At 45.7% G+C, this 24,817-nt stretch overlaps 1 protein-coding gene across 1 annotated transcript in view; it reads left to right on the forward strand.

The window, feature by feature from the left end:
- The first annotated feature begins 3,254 nt into the window (after positions 1-3,254).
- The window catches only part of CMTM4 (CKLF like MARVEL transmembrane domain containing 4), a 385,333-nt gene continuing 363,770 nt past the window's right edge, over positions 3,255-24,817 (forward strand). The window contains exon 1 of the mRNA XM_085639197.1: positions 3,255-4,203. Coding sequence (XP_085495323.1) covers positions 4,015-4,203 — 189 coding nt within the window. The 5' untranslated portion in view covers positions 3,255-4,014. The remainder of the gene's footprint in view (positions 4,204-24,817) is intronic.

Here is a 24,817-nt window from a genome sequence, read left to right on the forward strand (position 1 = left end):
GAGTGACTCTTGATGTACTCCGAAGGCAAATGTTACTACTCCCAGGTCCTCAACCGCTCGGCACCCCAGAAGCATCCCCTGGCCGTCCTCGGTGACATAGACATTGGTTGTGATGGATTTTGAGCCATGTGCGACGGTAGTCCGGAACCGACACCGTATCTTCAAAGGAGCATCTTGCCCGTAAGCGAATACGGTGATGGTCGATGGCTGGAGAGCCGGTCGTGGATCCATGGTGCTGTGTATGGTTGAGGCCATGATGTTGATAGTGGCCCCTGTGTCTACTACAGCAGTGACCTCCTGGGATCCTACCCGGATGCTGCATTGAGGTAGGCGTCTTGACTTTCTGGTGGCAGTGCCGATCATATGGACTTTGTGCACCACCCTCTCCTCCTCCTCATCATCGTCCATGTCACTGGGTGCTGGTTCTTCTTCTTTGAGAGTGTTCGCTACCTGGCGAGGCTTGCGATACTTCTTTGACCTACACACTTTTTTGAAGTGGTTAAATCGCCCACATCCTGAGCATCTTTTGCCTTATGCGGGGCATTCAGCTGCCATGTGCGGTGGACCCCCGCAGTATCCGCATGACTTGGTTTGTCACGGAGATGGTGTTCCTGGTCGTTTCCTGTTCCACCTCTGCGGAGGTTTGGTTGTTACCGCGTTTACTGGTTCCGACTTCACTGGTGTTTGGAGAGCAGCCTCCATGTGCGCCGCCCGCGCTTTCGACAATTCTTTGGTCCGTGCTAGGGTCAGTATTTCCGCTAGGGGCTTGCCGGACTCGTCTAGTATACGTTCTCGCAATTTGGCCGACGCACATCCTTGGATTATCTGTCCCCTAATTTCTTCGGTTTCATCGCGAAATCCACAGGTGGTCACTAGATTATTTAGTTGTGCGTGATACGTGTCTAACGATTCCTCCGGAAGTTGGCACGCTTGCCGGAAGATGAATCTCTCATAGTCCTGATTGGCCATGGGCTCGAAGTGTTCGTTGAGGGCATTTATTAGCGTATGGTGGCTCTTTGGGGTGACTTCAACTATCGTTTTGACAATATTGTGTATATCTTTGCCTCCCAGGTGGATCAGCATTGCCCGCTTCTGGTCTTTATGGACCTTGGTGGCCTCAAAGAAGATACGCAAACGGTCTACCCAGTCTTTCCATCTGGCCGCTAACGCCGATGGCGACCCTTCCACTGTAAACGGCTCAATAGGTGGTATGGTGGCCATTGTCCTATCGTGTCTTGTCGCCCGGGTCCTTCCTGACCTCTATGGTCTTGACGTGTTGGGCACGAGCCTGCAGCTCCAGTACCCGTGGTCTGGCCTTGTCTGGGTGGCTCGCGCTGTTTACCCGCTTCTGATGGGAACCTTGCCTGGTGTGTCCTTCGTCCCCCTTGATGCTGGGCCCCTCCAAGGGTGCTGGGTGTTGCTACAACATAGGGGTGTGGGCCTGCTTGAAGATGGTGAGCCTGCTCCTGTGTTTGTTCCTTTTATTTCCTGTGTGTGGGCCTGTATTTTTTGTTTTCGCTTTCCTCCCCCACACCACACAGCAGAGGTACTCACAGACTGTTGCAGGCAGACCTCTGCCCGGACGCTGACGAACCCACCACCTGTTCTCCCTCCGTGAGGCCCGAGGCGACCAGCTGTACTGTCGGCAGCAGGGCCAGGACCACGTGGGTAGAGGGGTTGTGCTCCGGTCCGCCCCCGCCAGTCACGGGCATAAACTCCGCAGATTACTCGCGCGGATGACAGCGGGTGTGCCGCGCCGCACTCCAATGGGGCCCCTGACGACCAACGCGCACTGGGGCACGAGCGCCGCGAGCGGAGGACAGCGCTCGCGGCCGCCACACCAGCGCGCGAGTTACACGAGGGCATCCCACCCTCGTCGCCAATTTGTTATGTTGCCGGGCCCGGCCGGTGTTGCGCGGGGACCGTGCGGGACCTTGGTTGCTGGAGGGCAAAGAATCACTCGGAGCCAATGGTGGTGATATTACTGGTTCCACGGTCGCAGCCCAAGAGAGCGTACGCACGCGCGTAACCCTTATTTATTCTACGCGTAGAGTCACATGACTACGTTGCCGTCAGCGCCTGTGTCGTCACCGGCGCAACATTACAAGCCCCACCAATGAGTAAATGTATGAATGAGTTAGTGTGATGACTTGTCTGTGACATAAGGAGAATATGTAAATTTACCCTTTCCACTGGAGCACCAGCACCAAGGTCGGCAGTCTAGCCAACGGACCACATCCTCTTCCCGCTACCGGGGACGTCATGCCTAACACCAACCCCATTCTAAGGTCGCACACTGAGTGGCCCCAGAGCTCTCTAAACACACCCTCTACTCACACACCGGAGCATGGCTTCCCGCCCTAACACTAAATGCCAGCCTGACTTCGGCATCCAAGCCCACTCACTGAATCCCAATTCGTTACGCATTCATCTAAATTCAAGTTCCTATTCTGAGCAAGATGCCTCGCATGAGACCACCTGTGGAGCTAACACCACTCGATTTCACAACACTTGTCCTCATTTCCCAGATCCTGGATGTTTGGGTGGCTTCGGGTAAGTAAACAAACAAGCGTTAGGCAGCACTAGTCACGTGACGTAGCACTAGTCACGTGACGTTGCCGCGTTACTAACGTTCAATCCTCTAACGAGAATACACCGCTACCCTGGTTGGTTGCTTCATAAGTCAGTCGCTCGATCAAGAGTCTGTACTTCTGAGCTTGCTTTCATGAAGTAGCGCCCACTGACTGAAGGTGCGGCGAGCAGTTGCTAAATACAGTATCAAGGGTTGAGGAGTTGGCCTAACGGCTAGGGCGCTCGACCGTGGAACTGGGTTCGAGTCTCGGCGCTGAACATCCTGTGATTCTGGGCAAAATCACTTAATCTCCCCGTGCCTAAGAAAAAAATGAATGTGTGTCCTCATGTAACGTAACTGGTGGTATGTAAAGCGTTCTGATACCTGATTGGGTTCGGGTCAAGTTCGCGCTATATAAAACTGCAAAAAAAAAAAAAGGCCACCTGTCGACGCCATGCCTCGTAGCCAAGGAACAAAATGACAACATTTTCTTAACCAATCCTAGACCACTGTATCCTCTCTGAAGCCTCACACCCAATGGAAATTTGAAGAAAGCTCAAACAGCCAATGGCATGATAATAATTTTGCTAACCTATCCTAGGTCAACATACATTTCCACCTTTAATGGGAGGGGTTGTTTCCACCTATCTGATTGGCTGTGAGTAATTGATTGCCTAGCTCTAGTACTTCAGTAATTACTAGACAAAAGACCTTCCTTAAAGGAGTAAGAACAGGCAGAAGATTTCATTTTCAAGTCACGGGCAGTCTAATGTACAGGTAGTCACCACTGGTGTCTCAGGTGGCTTCGCTCAGCCACTCAATTCCTTCTGGTGGCGAACTCAGCCGGAGGTAGGAGCCCTAAGCTTTGAAGACTTACCCCTTTAACCGCCCACACTTTAGAATGTAGTCTGCAGCAGTTCTCTGTTAGCTCCCGATCTCAGGCTTAGGGGACATGCTGAGCTGCATAAACTGATTGGAAGCACTTGGAATTCCATCTATCCTCGCTGCAGCATTCCAGGCTTTGAAAGAAACAACCCCCACACCCCTTCTCTTGAGCGGTCCGCTGGCAAATCGTTGCCTTTACCAACTGATTTAGCCTTTTTGAAAAAGAAACACCGTCTACGGTTTGTCTTTTGCTTCCAGCTCATCCAGACAATATCTTTTAACAGTACAGCGATTTCAGCTTCTGAAAACGTGCCCAGCCTCCACTGATTCCAGCTGTTTGTGATTTAACTAAAGCCAGCCTTCGCTCCCCCCAAAGGATCGCCTGGTTCTTTATTTGCACACCGACATAAACATATGCTCTCTGCTTTGGGTATCTGGGAATCGTGGCTTATCTGCCACTTTAATTGAGGCGTCCATCTGTCAGGTGGACTCGGTGAACGGGCGCGAGGGGGTCCCAAATCTGGACACAACTCGCTCACCACCTGTTGCAGTTCAAGATGAGAGGCACCGCCGAGGACGCGGATGGTTTCGACGGAGCAGCTTCTAGCACGTCAATGATCGTGGGGGCTAGTAGTCCTTACCAGTCCACCACAGAGCCCGTCATGCAGCGGCACGGACTGGGGGGCATCCGGTGTGACTCGGACTACCTTCGCTCTCATCTCGGCATTCTCAAAGTAATCGAAGTGGTAAGTCATTTTCAACCATGAGCTACCTGGATGCGATCCTCTCTGCTTAACATCCCCCCAGGGGGTAAGCTATCATCTGCATGTTAACCGTATAAACTGACACCCCTGCACTCAATTAGGCGGGGTATTTGTGGGGTTGCGGGCTAAGAGTGAGTAACGTGGGGTGATCGGAGGTTAAACAAACGATCTATGTTTTAGTCCCATTTACAGGGTCAAGGATGTATTGCACCCTGGTGTTACGAAATTTGTCATAAAAAAATAAATAGGATATCGTCATTTCAATTGTTATTTATTCCTCTCATAATCAGATACTTGTTCGATCAGTTGCAATATAAGATTGCCGTTTTAAGATGATCGTTCACAGATATTTAAAAGTGGTTTTATGCATGCTCCTCCCTATCCTGCACGGAAATCCACGTTGGAGCTTTGTGTGTTATAAACATGTTACTTTTTGTTATCTTTAGCAGGCGATGGTGTAAAGTGTATCCACGCCTTTCATTTTGTATGCATTTCTAAGATCCATTAGGTTTATAATCGCCAACGGAGAAGCATTTATATATTTGTTTTAATGTTGCTATTGTTGTGGTTTTAATTAACTGAACAATAAACGTATTTGTTGTTGTTGGCATTTGTATATGGGCGGCCTCCTGAGGACACCTTTCACGGGACGTTGCTATAATGTGTTTTCTTTTTTTTTTTAAAGTACTGTCACTGTCTGTGCTTGATACGGTCAGTCAAATTGTGGTCAGATATCTGGTGGTAATTAGCCCAAAGTCCTCCACATTGTGTTCACAGTTCTTTGTTGTAGAAGTTCAGTTTCGGATAACACGGGTGTTGTGCTCTTTCTAGAGAGATGTGTGTCTTTATTGCTTTCGAAATAGGCAAATTGTGAAATAAATCAAGTCAAGAATCTATGTAGCATAGGTGATACAATTGACACAATTAATAAACCATGACGACTTTAGGCATGTAGTATAAAAGCAGAAGAGAATAGCAATTTGCCTATACCAGTCAAGGCGTTCACATGCTCATATTCTAGACATACGGGTGCAGCATCCCTATGCCTGTGTATTATTTCATTGCAAATTTTGCAGCAATGTTGTCATGTTCGTTATGGCATCAACAATCCTAGCTAATGCTAGTTTTTAATATGGAGCTCTAGAAATGTACTTTGTCCGATTCTCCCTTTAGAAATTTCAACAGTGTGATGTTTGACTGACTACTGCTCCTGACTCTGGAAAAAATGTATATTCACCTATCCTTGTAATAACTATTCCTAAATGGCTTCACTCTCAAATGTAATACGGTGAAAACAGAAATGCTTTGGGATGGTACGGCTCAGATTCCACTTTCAAAACCCTAAAAAACAGAACATAACGAGAATAAGACTGGTGCCACATGGGTAAATGTTCTGACTTTATATTTTACCCACATGTATGGTGCTTGATGCTGTAAGAGAATTCTGTAGTACGGATGCTCTCACTGATATTCGTGACATTGACCTGTATGAACAAGACTCAGTTGACAGATGCGTCACAACACAGATATTGCTGCACCGTCCGTTTGCTTTGCGAGCCTCGCTTCTGCCAGGGAAGTGTACTTTTGTGTCTAAGTGTCGCCACTGACTTCACAGTTTATTGTCCCGCAACCACTAATCAACACGTTAAGTTCACTAACTGCCATTGTAATGAAAAAGCTGTCCAACATTATCGACTACTCCGAGTGCTTAGCTGCAGGGAGGTTTCAAATTACTTTATTTGTTGGTAACCTTTGTAGCAGTTTGCTTCTGCTTTCTGCTACTCGCTCCATTCAACAATGGATAGAGTGCAAATTCCATTTGTTAGAGCCGTTGCTACGTGTGGAAAACACAACTCACCTGGACAAATCTCAGCAGCTTTGACGTATGTCTAATTCGTCTGTATAAAAAGTGCAGAACTGTCATAGTGAGCCGCCAACGATGATTTTTGTTATTTCAACCATCCCTATAATGTGACCGTACTCATTCAGGGATTTTTTTTTTTTTAAGAGAATTTGTCTTTTAATCTATTTCACATCTCGGTATAACACTATGTATAATGGAACAGCAGCAGGAGTTTTGGAATAAGTGAAAAAAAGTATGTTTTTGATAAATTTTATTTTTAACAATGTTCAGGAATGTCTGTGCAAGCAGTGTTTTTGAATTCTTCATTGCGACTTCCGTTAAAAAAGGAGTGCGATAGCAAAGATTGGGCTTGCAGCACGCTTGCGTCCAAACTCTTGAAATAATTGTGCCACCAATAGACCACGTGACATCATCTCTTTTAACGAAATGTCACAATTTTAGTTTTGATGAGTGGTATTCACATTGTCTGTCCTTGTTTTTGTTAGTGTTTATCTGACTTTACAGAGTCAGACCAGCAGACATTTTTTATTTACACTTTTTATTGCAATGTTATAGTGCAAGGCTATTTGGATATTGACTGAGTGCAGAACAAACAGTTCCACGGGTATCTATAGTGCAATATTGAACATGCCTTCATTCCCATATCTCCATATATGTGCCTGCTCTAGTCATCATTCAAGTGCTTCCTGGTACGGATTCATTGAGCATTAGAGGTGTTTGCTCTTACCCATATGGAGTAGGGTGATGGAATATCTCAATTTAAGGAATTGTCCTTCAGCTTCAACTGATAAACCTTTAAGGTCAGCTAATCATGCTTAATATTGACTTGGAACAAGTAGCAGGAGGTTATTAGAGTTAAACACCAGCTTTGTGAGTACGGTTCATGGTAAAGCCTACCTTAAAGGGGTTGGGAAGGCCATTTTTAAAGAATCCGTCATCAGTTAAGAGTAAGATTAATCAAGAGTTCCAAATAAACGTGTTGGAGATGTACAGAAGTATAGGTGGTATGCTGATTTTTAGGTCGTCCACGTATAAGCAACAGGAGTAAACCCATAGACCTAGTTGAGATCTGGGTGAGGTAGTGTATACAAACAACAATATCTCAACTGATATTATTTGCAAGACCGGTAGATAAGCATGCCCAAAACATTGCAGGAAAGGAAGGTAGGGAGACTCATAGTTTGGTTATCATGTATTGAATGAATGCAAGAGAGAGCATAAACTGAGAGCTCCCCCAGTTTTTTCATGTTATGGGGTATTTATAGAGTGCATCTGTCACTCCGGGGAGCATCATGGCACTATAATTGCTTGAGTTGCGGGTATAGCGTAGCGGCTACTGAGAAACAGGATTGACGGAGTTAGATCAGAGCTCTGCATAGAGCATCTGAAGAGGTGGAGATCCAGGTTTTTAAGGACTTCCTAAAAAGGGTTTCTGATTTCATCCCACTTAAAGCCCTGAAAAATAGCAATAGTTTAACTTCTATCTAAAACCGTACGCCGCCGTCATTAAAATGCTGAGCTACTTCAAGTGCCTGGGAATGCACCCTGCATTCAGACAACTCACTCCTCATTCTCACCCTTCACTTTCACGCTCAGCTTGCACTCACAGCGATCACAGTGCCCTCACACTGATCACCATGCACTCACTCGATTCACCCTCTCAACCTGCAGTCACAGTGATCACTCTGCACTCACAATGCATTGGCGCTGTTCACCGTGTACCTCACCTTGCAGTTACACAAGCACACTACTCACCGTGCACTCATGTGACACTTCACTCACTTGTCCCCCTCACTGCTCAATCTGGAATCTCCCTCAAACAAGCGCATCACTAACCATGCATTCATTCGTCCCACTCTGCACTTGCATCTGCTGCAAAATTCATATGGTCACTTCACTGACCCTGCAGTCACTCCTCTTACCTTACTCTGACACTGTTGCATCGCTCACTGTGCACTCACATGGGCACTCCTGCCACCCATTCAGCGCAGAGTGTTAATGTGCCTGCTACAAAGAATATGACGTGTATGTACCATGTAGATCACAGAACTGAGTGAGAGTAAACTATGAGTAGCACTATAAAAAAATGAAGTGTTTGTCAGAAAGGTGCTTTAGAGAGATGAGGTGCATTGTTGATGAGTGGCACTGAGGGAGTTCATGGAGAAGGAGGAAATTGGGGAGGGGGTGCCAAAAAAGACTGTTGCAACGTGTGCGACCAGTGCTAGGGCCAGCTCTTACTGGGAGTGTTGGCACCCCCCTGTAGTTCGGCTTTAGCTGCACCCCTGTGTGTCTCTCTAGACGTCAGGTCAATCACTCCGGTTACCTCGGACAACCAAATGCTGTCACAAACAAATCTAAAGGAATGCTTTATTCATCTGACCTTGTTTGAAGCATTTATTGATTAGGCGGTTTCTTGTTAGGAGATTTCTCCTTAAATCTTCTAGACTAATGTGATCCAAGTTTTAAGATATTTGCATATATCTCATCCTTTACGCTGATCAGCAATGCAACAACTGCTCTGTTTTTGTTAATCTTTTCTCTAAACCGGTGATAATCATTTATGAACCGCAGAGAGAAAAGATAGATTTTGCTGTTCCAGAGTGGTAAACATTAATGTGAATTTCAGCTTTATGCCCTCTGACTGACCACCCAGTCACTCTGCAGTGGCAGGAGTGTACTCTATATCTGTAGAAGATGGACTCCGCGATTCCATACCTCATTCCTCAGTCTCCTTAGTAAATCCGAGATCACCTTGTCAAACCTTAGATTGGCAACTGTTGATTCCTACCCTGCTCGTCTACCTTCAGAGCAATACTTAGCCATTTGATATATTTAAAGAGCATATTATCCAGTTGCTTGACATAGGAGCAGGGAAAAGTGTTTACGTATTTGTAATTTATTTGTATTGTAGATCTCATTATTATAACAGCTTTATTGTAATAATTTGTTCCTGTTGAAAAGTGTTCTCTCCCTGAGTCACAAGAACGTCTCGATTAATTGGGACATTTAATCAAAGTCTTTTGTTATGATATTGTCTTTCTGTTTAAGTTGTGTGCCTGATTACTCCTCAGTCGTTGAGGTTTGGTTATTTTGCCAGGAGCTTCACAGCAGTTCTTTAACCTGGTTTGTGTAAAGAGATGATCATGATTTTTGTACCCGACATTCCACCTATTGGTCACATAGCATTTTGCAGGAAACATACCACGTGCTGTTCAGTTGCATATGTTTGCCAGTGAAATGGCATGTGAAGAGTCCTTGATGGTTGATTCAACCATGGTGGCATTCTAGGCAGTGGTCAACCGTGGCATTTCCGTTAGTTTGCGGCACTACAGTTTGAGAAGAAATGTTGTGGTTTCTAAATATTAGCACTTGCACAAATGATGATTAACGTATTTGCTTCCCACGTTCAATGGGAGGAAGTTAGTCCTGGCCCAAATATCGTTTTAGCAAGACTTTTGGTACATTATGCCCACTGCTTCAAATGGAAAAATAGAAGTGCAGGTACTCTGAAGCAGAGTACCTGCTTGTTTCTGAGCAGTGCCTGTACTCTACAATAAAAGTATAGCATTTCTCTTGAGAAGTGCCAGTACTTTCCCTCCCAAAATAAAAAAAAGTGCCGATACTCCGTACTGGACAGTACCGGCCCATGCCTTAAAAACGAATTATGGGGTTTGAGACCCACAATCGATATTTTAAACCAAAGTAGCACCTTGTTAGGCCTGTCTTCGAGTGAGAGATATTAGGCTGCATTTGGTTTGCACCTTATGCAGCCGTAATTTTGAGTGAATTGCTGCTTTGTGTTTGTTTTTATTGCTATGTACATTATGTATTATTTATTTCATTTATATCTGGTTTTGCACGTTCTTTTGGTTGTATGTTTCTCTTATCCCTTTCATTCATTTGCAGTAGTGTTTAGGATCTGGTACACTATCATTAGGGGAGGACTGGATGTTTAAAGGAATCTAAGAATTTGTTATTGTTCTTTAAACAGGCAATTTGAATATTGGCTTAGGTCCCATATACATCTATTAGCACCAACACACTTTTCATTGTTGTAATGTACATAGCACTGAAAATACAGTTGTAGTAACGTCAGTGGTGGCACAATAGTCTCTAAGAACATCCACAAACAGTGGAAGTACACAAGTAATGATGCCATACTCCAAGGGAGATTGCATTTTTAATGCTTGTTTTCTCCTCCTACCAGAGAAAACGAAACTTGGTGTCATTGCTTTCTAATATTTGTTGAATACAGTAATGTTTAGCAATACCTTCCAATTCTTCTTTTAAACTAGTGCCCATCTTTCACAAGTTAAAATGTAACCATTATGCGCGTTCAATATGTCAATGTACTCCTCCACAGGGTAACCACAGTTAATGAATCCAGTGTGTGCACAGTGCTGTCTGGAACAGTATCAAAAACACAACTACATAAGCAGAAGAGTGGCATAGAAGGGTGCCAGGTGCCCTGGTGCAAACAGGGAAAATTGGCTCCCTATCCCTTGGTTTGGTATTGGCAGTAAAAAAACAGCTAGAGGCGGGGTGCGTTGGATCCCTCAGACTCAAGGGCTCCGGTGCCACTGCACCTTCTGTACTGTTGATAGCTACACTCCTGGAGCACAAGCCGTTTGTGTTTGCAAGTCTGAAAGACAAGCTGCACTGCACGGGTCTGTGATTGCGTGAATTATGTCTTCAGAAGAGTGGAAAGTAGAAGAAAGCACCCTCGTAGTTTATTTATCTATGAATAACTCATTGTCCCCAATAATTTAACTCCGGCTGACACTGAAACAGTTAATACGTAACCTCGTGTTGCACCAAGACAATTCCCTGGTGAGTGTCCTGCTACTCAAATGATGTATACACAAATACATTGTCGCAGCAGGAGAGGTGCTGCGCTGAAGTGAATCCCGCTACAGCTGCACTCTTTCAAGTAGATACGTGCCCTGTGCATCTGTGTACCCGGAGCGTATGGAGAGGGTCTTAGAGCATTGTGCAGCCTGTGGGGTGAAAGGTTAACCAGGGCCAGGCGGCTACAGGATGGGTCGTCAATCTGTACACAGACCTGCCTTAAAACGCTCTCAGAATATTTTATCGAGATAAGGGGTAAAGTGAGGGCTGCTGAGAGACACGCCTTCACCACACACTGGGAGACCAGTTCGCCAACACTGTCAAACTTGAGGGCCCTGCTGGATAGATACAAAGATATGTCTTTCTCATTTAACATAGCTTATACAGACTGCAGTCTGGGGCCACTAGAGCGGTGGAGTCTGTGGAGTGATGTCTTGGGCTATGGAATGACGAATTGTGACGCAGAGATGGACTACAAACACAGGGCAGTGTGGGGAAAAAGTGGCAGCTCGTGGAGCGAGCGAGACCCGCGAATGGTATATGATAATGTAAGCATCGTGCGGAGTATACAGGATCGCACTCGATGGGTAAAGGAATGTTGTGCAGTCATGAAGCCTGCTAGTGTATGCAAAGCAAACAAGCGCGCGCGCCTCGCGCTGAAAGCAAAACAAACAAGCGCTGAAACACAAGCGCTGCCCTGCGGCTGAGAAAGTTAATCAACGAGTACTTGTGGGCGCACTGTCTGCTCTTTTTCAAAGCACATACTCAGGCTTGTGGCGCGCCGCTGCGCACTCCTGCAAGCTGTATGCCGCCACAAGCACGAGTATGTGCTTTGAAAAAGAGCTGAACGACGGCTAAAGGTCCTCCTAAGCAACGTATGCGCTCTGCGTAGGCGAGACCTAAAAAAGAAGGGTCTTCTATCTTAACCAAAAGAAGGCATCATCATGCCTAAAACAAAATAGAGTATATCCCTTTAAATGAAGACGCACATTTATAATGCAAGGCCTAATATGAAGAGCAAAAAATACCAAGTACCGAGCTATGATGGTGGTAGTGTATGGAACCTAAAAACATAATTAAATTATATCTGGTAGTTGTCAACAAAATGGATGTTTTTCACCTCGGTGCCCCAAGCGAAATTATAAACACCTCAACCATCACTGCCATTGTTTAGGCTGTGACCCAATTCTTTGTTGAACAACTTCCTTCTCTACTACCCATTTACAGTTCTACACATAATGCACCCCAAAGCGGCGAATGTAAAAGAATTTGCTGCACTGTGCTATATTATTTACAATATCCCTGTAAAACGTTATTCTATTTCAAGTACTTGGATCTATTCCATGTATGTTTCTGATCATAAGTTCTCTGTTAAGCGCAAACATTTTGGTTTGGTTTGATATAGTCCAATCAGAGCGATGTAAAGTATTGTAGTTGTTACTAAGACCAAAAGGAGTATGTATTTAATATTAATGGAATTTATGTAGCCAGTAAAAATTAATGACAATGATTAGTATCATGGCTGTAAGATTTACAAGGAGCATATGGTTTCACTGACACTTTCTAGGGCTGAATTCATACAGGGTACCCTTATGGGATTTTTGTTATCCGAGAGATTCGTGTAATAATGTATCACAAGATCGTAGCATCATAATTAAAATAACGTTTACGATGCTGCCTGTTATTATAACAATATACTAATTCATACAAATACAAAATGTATCTTTTCAATCTATTTCTATGGTGTTAAATGGAAGGCTTTTAAGAAGTACTGTACCCAAGGCTTCTAAATACACAAAAGGAGTAAAGTTGTATTTATTTTTTGTGCAACTGGACAACACCCTGTTTCTTTTTAGATAAAAATTAGAGCAACGTTTGTGAAGAGCGGGAATTCTATTTCTCATGAATTTAGAGATCATCAGCTGGTTAACTCCACCACTGGAGATAAACCGATTGACATTTCAAACCTTACTGATTGAACCATGTTGATGGATTTAATTTTGAAAGGAAAAAGCCCAAACCTCAGTGCGAATTGCAACAATGTATGGCTATCCTCCAACATTCCTCACAAGGTCTTAAGGAAATAGAAATATGAAGAAATTTCTGTACGCTTGTGAGTCATGTTTGTCCAAGAAATGCTGAGTTGGCTCTTTGTGTTAGAAGGTATTGTCTTTCTGTGAATTTATTAGCGTGCAGCCTGTAAGAGTACAGTGTCATTAAACTGCCTCGCCTTCAGGGACATAGCTACCAGTGGAGCAGCAGATGCAGTGACACCAGGGCCCACAGGCCTAACAGGCCCACTGACCCCTAATTAATGCTATGTATTATACTACCTACCCAGCAATTAGCAAGACCATTGCCATTGCTTGCACTGGGACCTGTGGCACACTTGCTACGCCACTACTTGCACCACAAGTACTACTGATGTTAGAGTGTTGCATCTTGCTTTAAGCACACAGTGAAAAGATGAAGAAACTTTCTACGTGATTCCTGGGGAGTAATGGTGTTGTGAGCAGAGAAGACGACAAATGGTAGACTTAACCTATGGGCTGTTATGCTGATTGGCATGTAGGGTAGTAACAAAGGTCTTCCACTGTGGTTCAGAGTCTTCATTTCTGTTTCTAAAGTTCGCCTTCAGGTGTTTTTTGGCCTGCTTCTCTTCCGTTTGCTTTCTGGGGTTCAGTGAAGAGCTGTTCTTGTGATGGAGTCTTGTTCTCTTCTGATGGTATGTCTTATTCATCTCCATCTAGTTCTCATTACGATGGTGTCCATATTCTCATGCTTGCATCTGGTGAGTGGTTCCTGGTTGGAGAATGTTTGCGGCCAGAAAATGCACAAAATTCTTCTCGGGTTACTGGTGTGGAAGGCTGACAGTTTGGTGATGTCGCTTTAGATTTTATGTCCGCATCGTGTTCCATACAGGAGTGAGGACAGAACACAGTTTGGTAAAGCCTCAGCTTGGTGTTGGTGCTGTACTGAGATAACCTCCACACATTGTTCCGCATCCTGAAGGTATTCCTGGTCCTATTCAGTCTGCTCTTGATGTCACTGTCTGCCCCTCCCTCATGCCTGATAGTACAGATAATCGTAGAATAGCTTCTAAAACAAAGAGAGTGTGCCCAGCATTTCCACAAATCTAAATTTTAATCCAGCTACTGCTCTTGCAACTCAATTACTGGTTTGAGAATACTCTTGCAGAAATCTGGTGTTTCGCTCCCAACTCAGAAACAATCCTGCCCCCTAACGAACAGAGAGCCCTCTTAGCAACCAGAAAAAGCAGAGGCTCGATGATGTTTGTCATGATTATTTCTATCCCTCTTTGGCCATTCCACTTCTCCACATGACCACAAAAGTATTTACCAAAAATACAATCTAAATGCCACAAGTGCTAACCATTATGGGGTGTCCAGTTGTTGTATAGCACAATACCTGGTGCTTGCTTTACGCACCTCTTCTGAAATGTATATGTAACTACGTGGATATTCCAGATGTCTGGACTATGGGAAACACAAGTAAGTTTCCCTTTGGGTTTAGTGCGGCTTTTTTCAGAAAATTCTGAAGTCTGCATACCAAAGCAGTGCCCTTGAATTGCAGGTTGCCCCTGTTCACTGCAGTTTTCTAACATGTGTAGGTAATTCTGATAACCTCTCATCCTATTTCTCCTTTGGGCCCTTGCTACTTTTTGCTCCCTGCCTAACTTCTTTTTGCCCCTTGCCCCCTTTTTAGGACGTAGCCTATCTTACATCGCAGCTGTGTGGTATACAAAAGACATCTTGGGGTGTATCAGAAAGTTGACCTGGGAACACTTTCTACCTGTTGCTTGCCATTGGATTTGTGGTTTGTAACTCACATTTTCTTGCTTTCCATTTGCTGACTTAGGCTCTCAAGGCTCTCTTTGTCCCTCCAATGCCAAAGCCTTATTCACCAGTATCCTTTAGAGACCTCCCTTCCTGTAAACAGGCCTGTAAATCTTGTTCTTATCTCGTCACATTTGCTGTGCATTCAAAGACCGAGGTCAAGTGTCAAGCCGTGTTTTCCAGAGAGATCTGTGTTTATTGACTATGTAGTGACTGCTGGTATTCTCACCTGAAAGGTATGAGGACATATCCTTCTGAAACAACAACCCCACATGACTGGTTTTCTATTGCGCCTTTCCTGTCCCTGCCTTTGCATCTACACTTCCAGGGGAGTACTTTACATCCAAGCAGCAGGTGCAGTGGCATCAGGACACAGTGGTTTCAGGGACCAATTAACCACACGTTAATGCTTCATTTTAGATTTTAAAAGCACCCAAGGAGCCTATTTCCTTCCTCTCACTGGGGCCATTACACTATCTACCCCACTGCTCACTTCCACACATTTTGTACTTGGTCTGATGTTAACTACAAAGTGTCCTCTTTCAGGCTTGTGCTATAACAACCCCACAAGCAGCTGTCGCCCTTCTAAGCTGAACCCCTCCCCTAACACTCCTCTCCGTCTGTAGCCAGCGCAGTTACACTTTCGGGTCTATAGCTTCCTATTGTGCAGCAAGTTCAGTGGCACTGTGTCCCAGACAAACATACCAACTAAACGCTTCTGCTTCATTTATCTCATCTACATATTCTCTCCAGTCCCTAGAGTTTGCACCCCATTTCCAAAGGTGTAGCCTCAATTGGTGCAGCAGGTGCAGTGGTGCCACAACACCTTTCTCTCTCACGTATGCTGTTCATCTCAAACCACGCTTGTGCTTTTTTCACCTGAGTTACTTGAAAACAAATACAAACCACAACTGTTGTCTTTCTGGAAGACCACTTCCTCCCTCTCCATCTTCCTGTTCCACTTCAAACCTTCAAAACCTCCCTTTGTGTTACTGATGCCCATTAGCTACCATCTCCTTCAGTTACATTTTAACTACATTCACACGCTGCTTATGCTCCTTGTTGAATTATTTTCTACACCAATTACACTCCATCCTTCATGCTCTTGCACGAATTCAAGCTTTGCTCTTTCACACAGTGTCCTCTTCATACAAACCCAACTACTGAGATATGTTATGTTATATAATACTTATAGCGCGCACTAATACTCGAAAGTGTCCTGGCGCGAAGGCTGCGAGCGAGTTTTCAATTGCTTTTTGAAGAGCCTAAGATCTTGAATGGCACGAAGCCTCAAAGGCAGGGCATTCCAGGCGATGGCTGTTTTGACTGAGAAAGATTGGCCACCCAAATGAGCCCTATGGAAGCGAGAAACTGTCACCTGCCGTAAGGTGGCGGATCGCAACATTCTGTTAGGAATTTAAAAAGCAAACCGCTTTTGGGTGTAGAGAGGGCCAATATTGTGCAGCGCACGGTGAGCCAAAATCGGGGATTTAAATTGCACTCTTTGGAGAACTGGCAACCAGTGCAAATCACGAAGTTGGTTTTTTTACACTAAGTCTACCTAAGATGTTAAACAGGAGTCTGGCAGCAGCATTCTGAATAGTCTGCAATTTATTGATTAGGTATCTTGGGATCCCCAGATACAGAGCATTTGCATAGTCAAGCCGAGAAAGGATAAGGGCACGGATCACGGTTTCCGTAGCTGACTGAGGCAGCAACGGGAGAAATCTTCTCAGAGCCTTGAGAGTGCCAAAGCACAGACCGACCAGTTTATTAATTTGGTAGGTAAACTGTAGGTCCTCTGCAAACCAAATCCCAAGATTTTTCGTAGGAGCGCCCTCAGAGTGCGGGCAGGGAGAGTTAGAAGGCCATAGAGATGCTCTAAAATCAGATGGAAATTGTCCATACAGAAGAACCTCTGATTTTTTTCCTCATTACATTTCAACTGGGCGGCGGCCAGCCACTTAAAAACTGCCGATAGGCAGTTCTGGGCAGCCGCAGTAGACAGATCTGAATCCTTCCATGTGAAGAGAAGTTGCGTATCATCCGCATAGGCCATTATTTTTGCACCTAGCTCCTCTGCCAGAAAGATCAAAGGTGTAAGATACATATTAAAAAGCAGAGGACTCAAGGTGGATCCCTGCGGGACGCCCGTGGATACCTTCCTCACCGTAGAGAAGAAGGGAGGCATCCAGACCTGCTGGGACCGATCCTCTAGGAAAGATTTTATCCAGTTCCACACCGGGCCGCCGATACCAATGTTAGCCAGGTGAGAGAGGAGAAGCCGATGGGGAACCGTATCGAAGGCGGCAGAGAGATCGAGTAGCACTAAAGCTGCTCTGCCGCCCGCATCAAGGCACTCCCGAATAGCTTCGGCCACCTCCACCAGCGCAGTCTCTGTACTATAGGCTGACCTAAAACCAGACTGTGCAGGGTGAAGTAGGCCGAAGGATTCCTCAAAGGCTTCCAGTTGCCGAAAAACAACCTTCTCACAGATTTTAGCCATGGCTGGGAGAAGAGAAATGGGGCGATAGCTGGTAGAAATAGAGGGATCAAGTGAGGGTTTTTTCAAGAGAGGAAGGAGTTTGGCCTGCTTCCAGCTACTAGGAACCGTGGAGGTCTGCAAGGAAAGATTTATAATTCTATTGACTTTTAAAGAGATCACCTCAGCAATGCCAGCAAGCACCCTGGCTGGAGCCGGGTCAGAAGGAGACCCTGATTTGAGAGATTTTAAAATAGCCAAGGTATCAGATTCCTCTACATACATAAACTTAGAGAAGAGGGAGGAACAGGCTGAAAAAGTCGGCAATATCAGATGAGGAGTCAGTCTAGGAAGGAGAATCCCGACCAAGACTATCCTGGATCACTTGAATTTTTCAATGAAAAATGACGACAGTTCCTCACACCACTCTGAGGAGGATGGAAGGGGAGTTTGTTCAGCAACAGGGGATAGGAAACTTCTGACAATCGAGAAGATCTCTTTACTGTTGTTCTTAGCTTTAGCAATACGGGCAACAAAGAAACTACTCTTAGCTGCACTGATAGCAACATAGTAATCTCTTTGGGCTTTGCGCAGAGTTGCCTTAGCTAAAGGGCAATATTCTCGGCGCCAGGTACGCTCCAATGACTTACAAGACAGTTTGAGAGCTCTAAGGGAAGGCGAATACCAAGGTTTAGGCGGAATAGCCCTAGATCGGCGAACGTGGGGAACTTTTGACACTGTTTTCACACCACGGGCAATCCATGAGGTAAAGTCAGCACATGCAACCTCAAGGACGCTGGTAGGCGGAGGTTCCGTCAATGCTGAAGTCTTTGCAAGAGCAGGGATATCAATCCTGCAAGACTGTTGTTTATGTGCTGGACGGACACAGGGCGTGGACTTTCCAATAGACCATGAGAAATGAAGCAAATAGTGGTCAGACCATGAGACCGGTAAAGGGTCAGGAGTTAATATATCAAAATTGGAGCAAATCAGATCAATCAAATGCCCCCCTTGGTGCGTAGGTAGTTTAACCCACTGAGTCAAGTGAGCCAGGTCACACAGATCATTGAGCTCCCTGGTGCCCGGGGCATCCGAGCAATCTAGATGTATATTAAAATCGCCAAGAAGAAGGAACCTAGGGAAACGCAAAGCACGCGGAATAATCACATCATCCAAGGCCTTAAGAAAGCCTCCCGGGAAACCCGGGGGCCAGTAGACCAACGTGCCACCCAAATTAAAGTGAGGGGACAAATCAATAGAAAAATCAAGAGCCTCTCCATCTACAAGCCCCACTGAGGATTCACTGGAGAAAGTCCAGATGTCTCTGAAAACTATGGCAATACCACCACCTCTCCCCGAAGACCGGTCAAGTCTTGCAATTTTAAAGCCAGGCGGAATAGAAAGTTCAATCGAGGGGGCACACGACTCGTTGAGCCATGTCTCGGTAATGAATAATAGGTCCAAGCCCGCATCAGAGAGAAGTTCATATATATCGGGGGCATGTTTCACCATGGACCGGGCATTAATAAGAGCAGCCTGAATGGTAGCTCCACAATCAGGGCGCCCGGTAGGAGAAAATCCCCTTGAGCCTAGACAAAAATTACAGGCAGGACAAATCGAGGAGAGGTTCTGGAGCACAGCCCAGTTCTTTCTGCCATTGCAACAGGCAGTGTTCAAAGCCAACAATTGGCTTCTACTAAATCTCTTACCTCCCGGAGATATGTTGTTCTTTTCCATCCCTACCCCACGCTACTACATCTACTGAGCTGTAAGTTCATCATAATGTGCAGCAGGTGCAGTACCATCGTATCTCAAAAATATAATACTTTACAAACCAACATTGGCAAAGCCAACACCTCAGTGCTCAATATAGGACTGAGACCTATTGATTGTCCCAATGCTTGTTGTCCACTCCCTGTCTTTTCCTCCCTATGTGCCTTTCCATGTTTTCTCTCTCAGCTACTCTTAATGTCCCCCTGGTAGGTCCCTCTTCGCATCATTACGTCCATCCCTGATGCTCCGTACCCTAACTGTCCCTCTGCATTACAGTTTATGTTCTCTCATTCGGTACTCGAGGAACCCCGCCCCATTCACTCATCCTTTTGTGCTTCTTTTCACAGTACTTTTCTGTGTCTTCCCTCAAGCTTAAAGCATTGCAGTTGAAAATCTCAGATGCCGAAATGCCCTTGACCAAGTTGCCGAGATTTAAAAAAAAAAAAAAAACTACAAAAACAAATATGTTCTCTGTTGGAAACACATAATTTCACATGCAAACTGTAGCTTGTTATTAGATGAGCTTCTTTTGTCATTGATGAGGGCAAGACCTTTCTGTACCTACGGAACAATCTTTTAAGGCACAGTTATCCTAAACGTGTGTGCCATGTTGTTCCAGGAAAGTTTAATTTACATGTTTTCATTCTACACACTGTCGGACAGGGAAATTTCAGCACTAGTTATCCTAGCACGTCACCCTGCTGCACAAAACATCTACTTTTCATGTACAGACAATGTGCTTTTTATTTTTATTATGGTACTGCTATTTTTCGATGGGTGAGGTGCACAACCAAGCCCTGGAAAGTCCCCCACTGTGTAGATGGGACAACTCCAGATTTTTAGATGGTATTTTGCAAGGCATTGTCCGTTTTCTTCTTCCATATAATATACGTATAATATACATTCGAGTGAAGGAAAACGCATTTTTATAACCGGTTTAAAAATGTTTTCATTAGGTAATCCGAACAGTTGGAGTGTGATTTTCGTGTTGACTTTAAACAAGCTAAATTATTACACACATGTCAATGTCAATGTCAGAGATTTTTGTATAGCGCACAATTCACCAAAGGTCTCATGGAGCTACATTTGGGGCTATCACTCGTTTTCAGTCATTAGCAGTAAATGATGTATCTTGTCTGGTTATATTCAGTCTGAGGTCCCGATTTATATGTTGGCAGAGAGTTCCCTGCCCGCCAACATTATGAGCTGCCCATCCGATTTAAATTTTGGCGGACCATAGTTTGACGACGGCGGAGACTACTCCCTCTCTGCCATGGTCAAACTCCTCGATGGTTTAAGGGCCGTCGGAGGTTTGGCTGTACGTCCGCCCACCTAATTTAGATGGACAGACATACAACTGATTTTCACTGCCTGTCACCGCAAGGAAAAATCTGGCGGTATTTGGCACTGAAAAGTGCACAGTGCCCCCCGTCGCCATGGCACATACGCCATGGGAGGAAACTCCCAAGGGAGGGGGGGGGGGGCGGGCGGGCATTGGTTTCTTTTCTTTTTCAAAATGAAAATCGTGCATTTCAAACTTACAATGCAGTAACGGGAACCTCCGTAGCCACCATTCCTCTCAATGCTTTAAATGTCTTTTTGGTCGGCGGAAATTTCTACATTTTGCTGGCAGCACCATCGTCAGGATGACAGAATAATTTAGTTTACTTTGTCACCCTAGCGGATGATGGGTCAGCTGTCAAAGATTAAATTGGACCCTGCGGCTTTGGCGTACTCCAAGGACATGCAGGACTAAACTGATGCATTTCTTATAAATAACTATAAGAAATGGGATTGACGGGCCAGTGGAAAGAGAGAAGGAGCGCAAAATCTTGAACTGTGACTGAGCTGCCCCTACCAGGCCCAGGTAATTTGACATCTCAGAAGCATACTCGTTTCTGTAAAGAATCCCTGGTTCACCCTTGGTAACTTGGATAAAGGAGCAATGCGTTCTCCTTAGAAATCCATTTGCTACATACATGTACAACCACTAACCGATACAACCATATACTTAAGAAACAAAGATCCTAAAATGTCCAAAGTAAGTTGGATAGAAAGAAAAAAGAAAAAAGAAACATTGGCAAAGCCAATAGGTCTCGCCTCTGCGAGAGCTATTTATTTAGCCTATTTTAGCTGTGTTGTACAGCAGTGTGGATGTATACTACAAGTAAAGTTTTAGTAAAAAGTGCTATTATATGGCAGTATTATTGCGTTATCTGTTAAGGCTGGAGGGGTGGTATACAACCAAAGCATCTGAAGTGAGGAACATACGACTATAAGATTTAAGGACGCCAACTTCCTATTAAAATGTAGTGGTGGCACCAAAGCATTTCCCGTAACCAACCTGTAAAGATAATATAAACAATGAAGGATTGGCACTTCAAAGAACCATGAATTTAATCAAATAACTCAATGGCTACATAAACAGCAAATGTGTTCCACTTTCATAATCAGCCTGATTGTCATTTTCCTTAAAGTTGCGTGAGCCGAACATAAAGCCATTTTTACCATGCACTGTTAGTTTTCTTTTACCTTGGAGAGAATAAACGTTGTTAATAAAAATGTAGGTACCAAAATGCAAATAAAAAAACTATTAACGTGCACACTGCACCTGTAGGAGCAAGGATAAGAGTGTCATGGCTTAGTCTTTTACATTATGCATTGGGGCTAGTACAGCTGAGGGTTCACGCCAAACTTGTGATTTTGGCTTTCGCGACCATGGTGCTATGCATTTCTTTGTGAAAGTTTAATAGGAGGCTGAAGAAACATGCACTGCAGGGATGGGAGCTGAGATCCTGCAAGACAAGACATCGAAGAGAGTCTGACATTGCTTTGGAAGTAAACAGAGTGTAGTGGAGAGGCGCCGCCATCAACATAGAAAACGGGCTAGCATGCAGCCATCAGGCAGCTGCACATAAAGGCATAGCTGCCAAGCTTCTTATGTCTGACATTTTTCATAATTTCAGTGTAATTATTAGTGACATTCGACAACCATGAGTGAAAATTTCTCTCGAGCAAAATCAAGCCATGAAGACGACGGAAAAACATAAACATCAGAAATTACACCCATTTGCGCTATGAGAAATGTAGATCATCTCAAAACTGCTGCAAAGCACCAGAAATGGAAGGGCATTGTAGGTCCCGACTGTACCAAACAGGATGTGACAAGCCCCAGCACAGATGATATCAGCTGCCTACTAAAAATAATTGTGATATACTTAGTCACAACAGTTGACTCATAGACTTTGAGCGAGGATGCTCAGCCCACTGCAGCTAGAGGCAAGTCTCAGGAGACTTAGAGGCTGCTGTTGCACACACAAAGGTTAATTAAATTAGGAAGGGGTAGATATCAGTGACCGTTACTAGTCTGTGCTTTCAAGCGAGCACCATGGGCCAGCCCGCGACCCAAAAATGTGTTGCGACTGACTGACTGACTAAATAAAACTAGTACAGTGAGCAGTCCGGCACTCAGACTCACTGGAGCATGGCTGCGCAGCTGAGAATGAATTGATCAATCATGATTGCTCGCAGGGGGCGTGGCCAAAAACATGGGCGGGTAGCTGCGTTCTTCGCGAGCTCTGCTGGCTCATCAAGTGTCGCCCGGTTGATTTTTTTCTGTGATCCGCGACTATCCTGTGCTGTACTTGGCGCACGACTCCGCAAGACGGCGGCCTACTGGGAGTGACCTGTGGTGATTCCTGGGCCGGAGGTAACCTCCCCCTCGCGGTGGCAGAGGACCGAGCACACCTCCACCCTCCACGGAAGCCGCAGAGTTGTGTGGCTGTAGTCTCCCTAGAGGGGCCCCAGCATCGGACCAGACGTGCCAAGGACGAAAACCAGTGAGAGTGAGAAGGGGGGAGCTCCTGCCGGCAGCGGTACGGCTCCTGACTCCCGGAGCGAGTGTGAGCGGAGCCCGTAACTTCACGTCGGAGACTGGTAGGAGACTCGGGGGGGGGGGGGCAAGGGGCTGCGAAAGCTCCTGCTAGATAACTGCTGAAACACAGCAGAGTGGGCGCGGCGGCTTGCTTGACGCCATGTAACCCTGGAGCCCTTTCCCTGGTGCAGCGGATGAGGCAGCGAGGGATGATAGGCCAGAGGTCCTGCACTAAAGTGGTCCTGGCCCCGCAGCTGCCAGGATCCCAGTGAGCCGGCTGGTGGATCTTTTCCTTACCCCCTGAGGCGCTCACCACGGTGGATACGAACTTCCCAGCTGTGTGCTTCAGGGCCGTGGAGCCCCAGGTCTTGGGCAACATGTTTTAAACTAAGGATTGCCAGCGGCAGCTATATATAAACCGGGGCCCAGCATTGTGCAGTGTGAAGTTGCTACACACTTTGGTTTTGTTGCCGCAGCTCTAAGGGTGACTGCGACGGTGGCCGTGAGGAGAGGCTAGGAGCTACGAAGGCTATACCAACACTGCTTCTGTGCGATAGAAGGCCCAGGAATGGCCCTGCAGAGAGCCCGGTGGGCCTGAACCCGCGACTGGTCCTTCCAGTCTACGAGGTCAGTGCAAGCTATTTGACCCGAACATCGGAGGGAGTGACGGGGGGAGAGCGGTACAAAAGGGGGTGGTGATGGATGGAGCATCAGAACCAATCAAACACTCACACCCAGTCAACAGATCTTGGTTTGATCCATCACCGTTCTTTAGCCCACTCTGCCACCCCAGTTCAGACATGGCCATATGCAAATCAGTCTGACCCTGTGCTTCATGGGAACAGTCCAGCCCGAAGTGCCAAGCCATGCCTGGGGGGGGAGAGCAGCTGGGTGCCTCCTTGCCTGTCCAAATCTACAATACCAGAGGGGGTGCACCTACGCTGCCCTCCACAGTCTGGCTGACATCAGCGTGCTGTGCTAGAAGCCCTGCCGCAGCCTAAGGGGAGAGACACGGAGTCCAACCAAAGTGACAGCAGTGGCCACGAGACTGGAGAGAAGTGCCTGGCTGCGGCCCGCCAATAGATTGTCTGTGATGGCGAGAGACAAGGATCCTAAAACATCAAACAGGGAAAGTTGGACTGATTTACCAAATTACTCCCTACGCCTGGGGGAGAAGAGGGAGGTCTCACTCCCCTTCTAGATACTGCGACTATACTACAGGCGATCCATGCTTCCAGAGAAAGACTGGAAGGCAAGATGGTGGAGATATGGTCTGAGGTAACATTCGTATGCCAGGACCTGCAAAAGGTCTCTGAGAGTTACAGAAGCAGAACAACGCGTCTCGGACCTCGAGGATACCTCACACACCACACGTAAGGATGTGGCAGCAATCTTAGCTACAGTGAAGGAGGTGGTCTGGAGAGTTGATGATGACGAAAATAGGACACGTAGGAATATTCTGAGATTCATAGGCTTTCCGGAAAATGTGGAGCGCTCTCACTCGGGACATTTTCTCCTGACATTTCTTAAGGAAGGTCTCCCGGATACACAGTTTTCGACCTGTGTTGTCATAGAGAGTGCGCACAGGATGTCCAATGTCTGCCCGCCACCGTTGGTTTCCTCGGCCATTGATAGCTCGTTTCTTGAACTTTCAGGACAGGGATCTAATACTCAGGGAGCTACGGAAGAAGGGGGAGATCAAATACGTTATGGTGTTTCCGGACTATTCGCGAGATGTGCAAAAGCTATGAATCATCTTTGACCCCATCAAAGCGAAACTTGGAGCACTCGGAATCCAATACATGTTGTTGTTCCCAGCCAAAATTAAAGTTATCTTTCAAGGCACGACACAGTTCTTCCGGACGAGGCGTGGTCATGGATTGATGAACAGCCTCAGT

The sequence above is a fragment of the Triturus cristatus genome, chromosome 12 (assembly GCF_964204655.1).
Source record: "Triturus cristatus chromosome 12, aTriCri1.1, whole genome shotgun sequence".
NCBI lineage: Eukaryota > Metazoa > Chordata > Amphibia > Caudata > Salamandridae > Triturus > Triturus cristatus.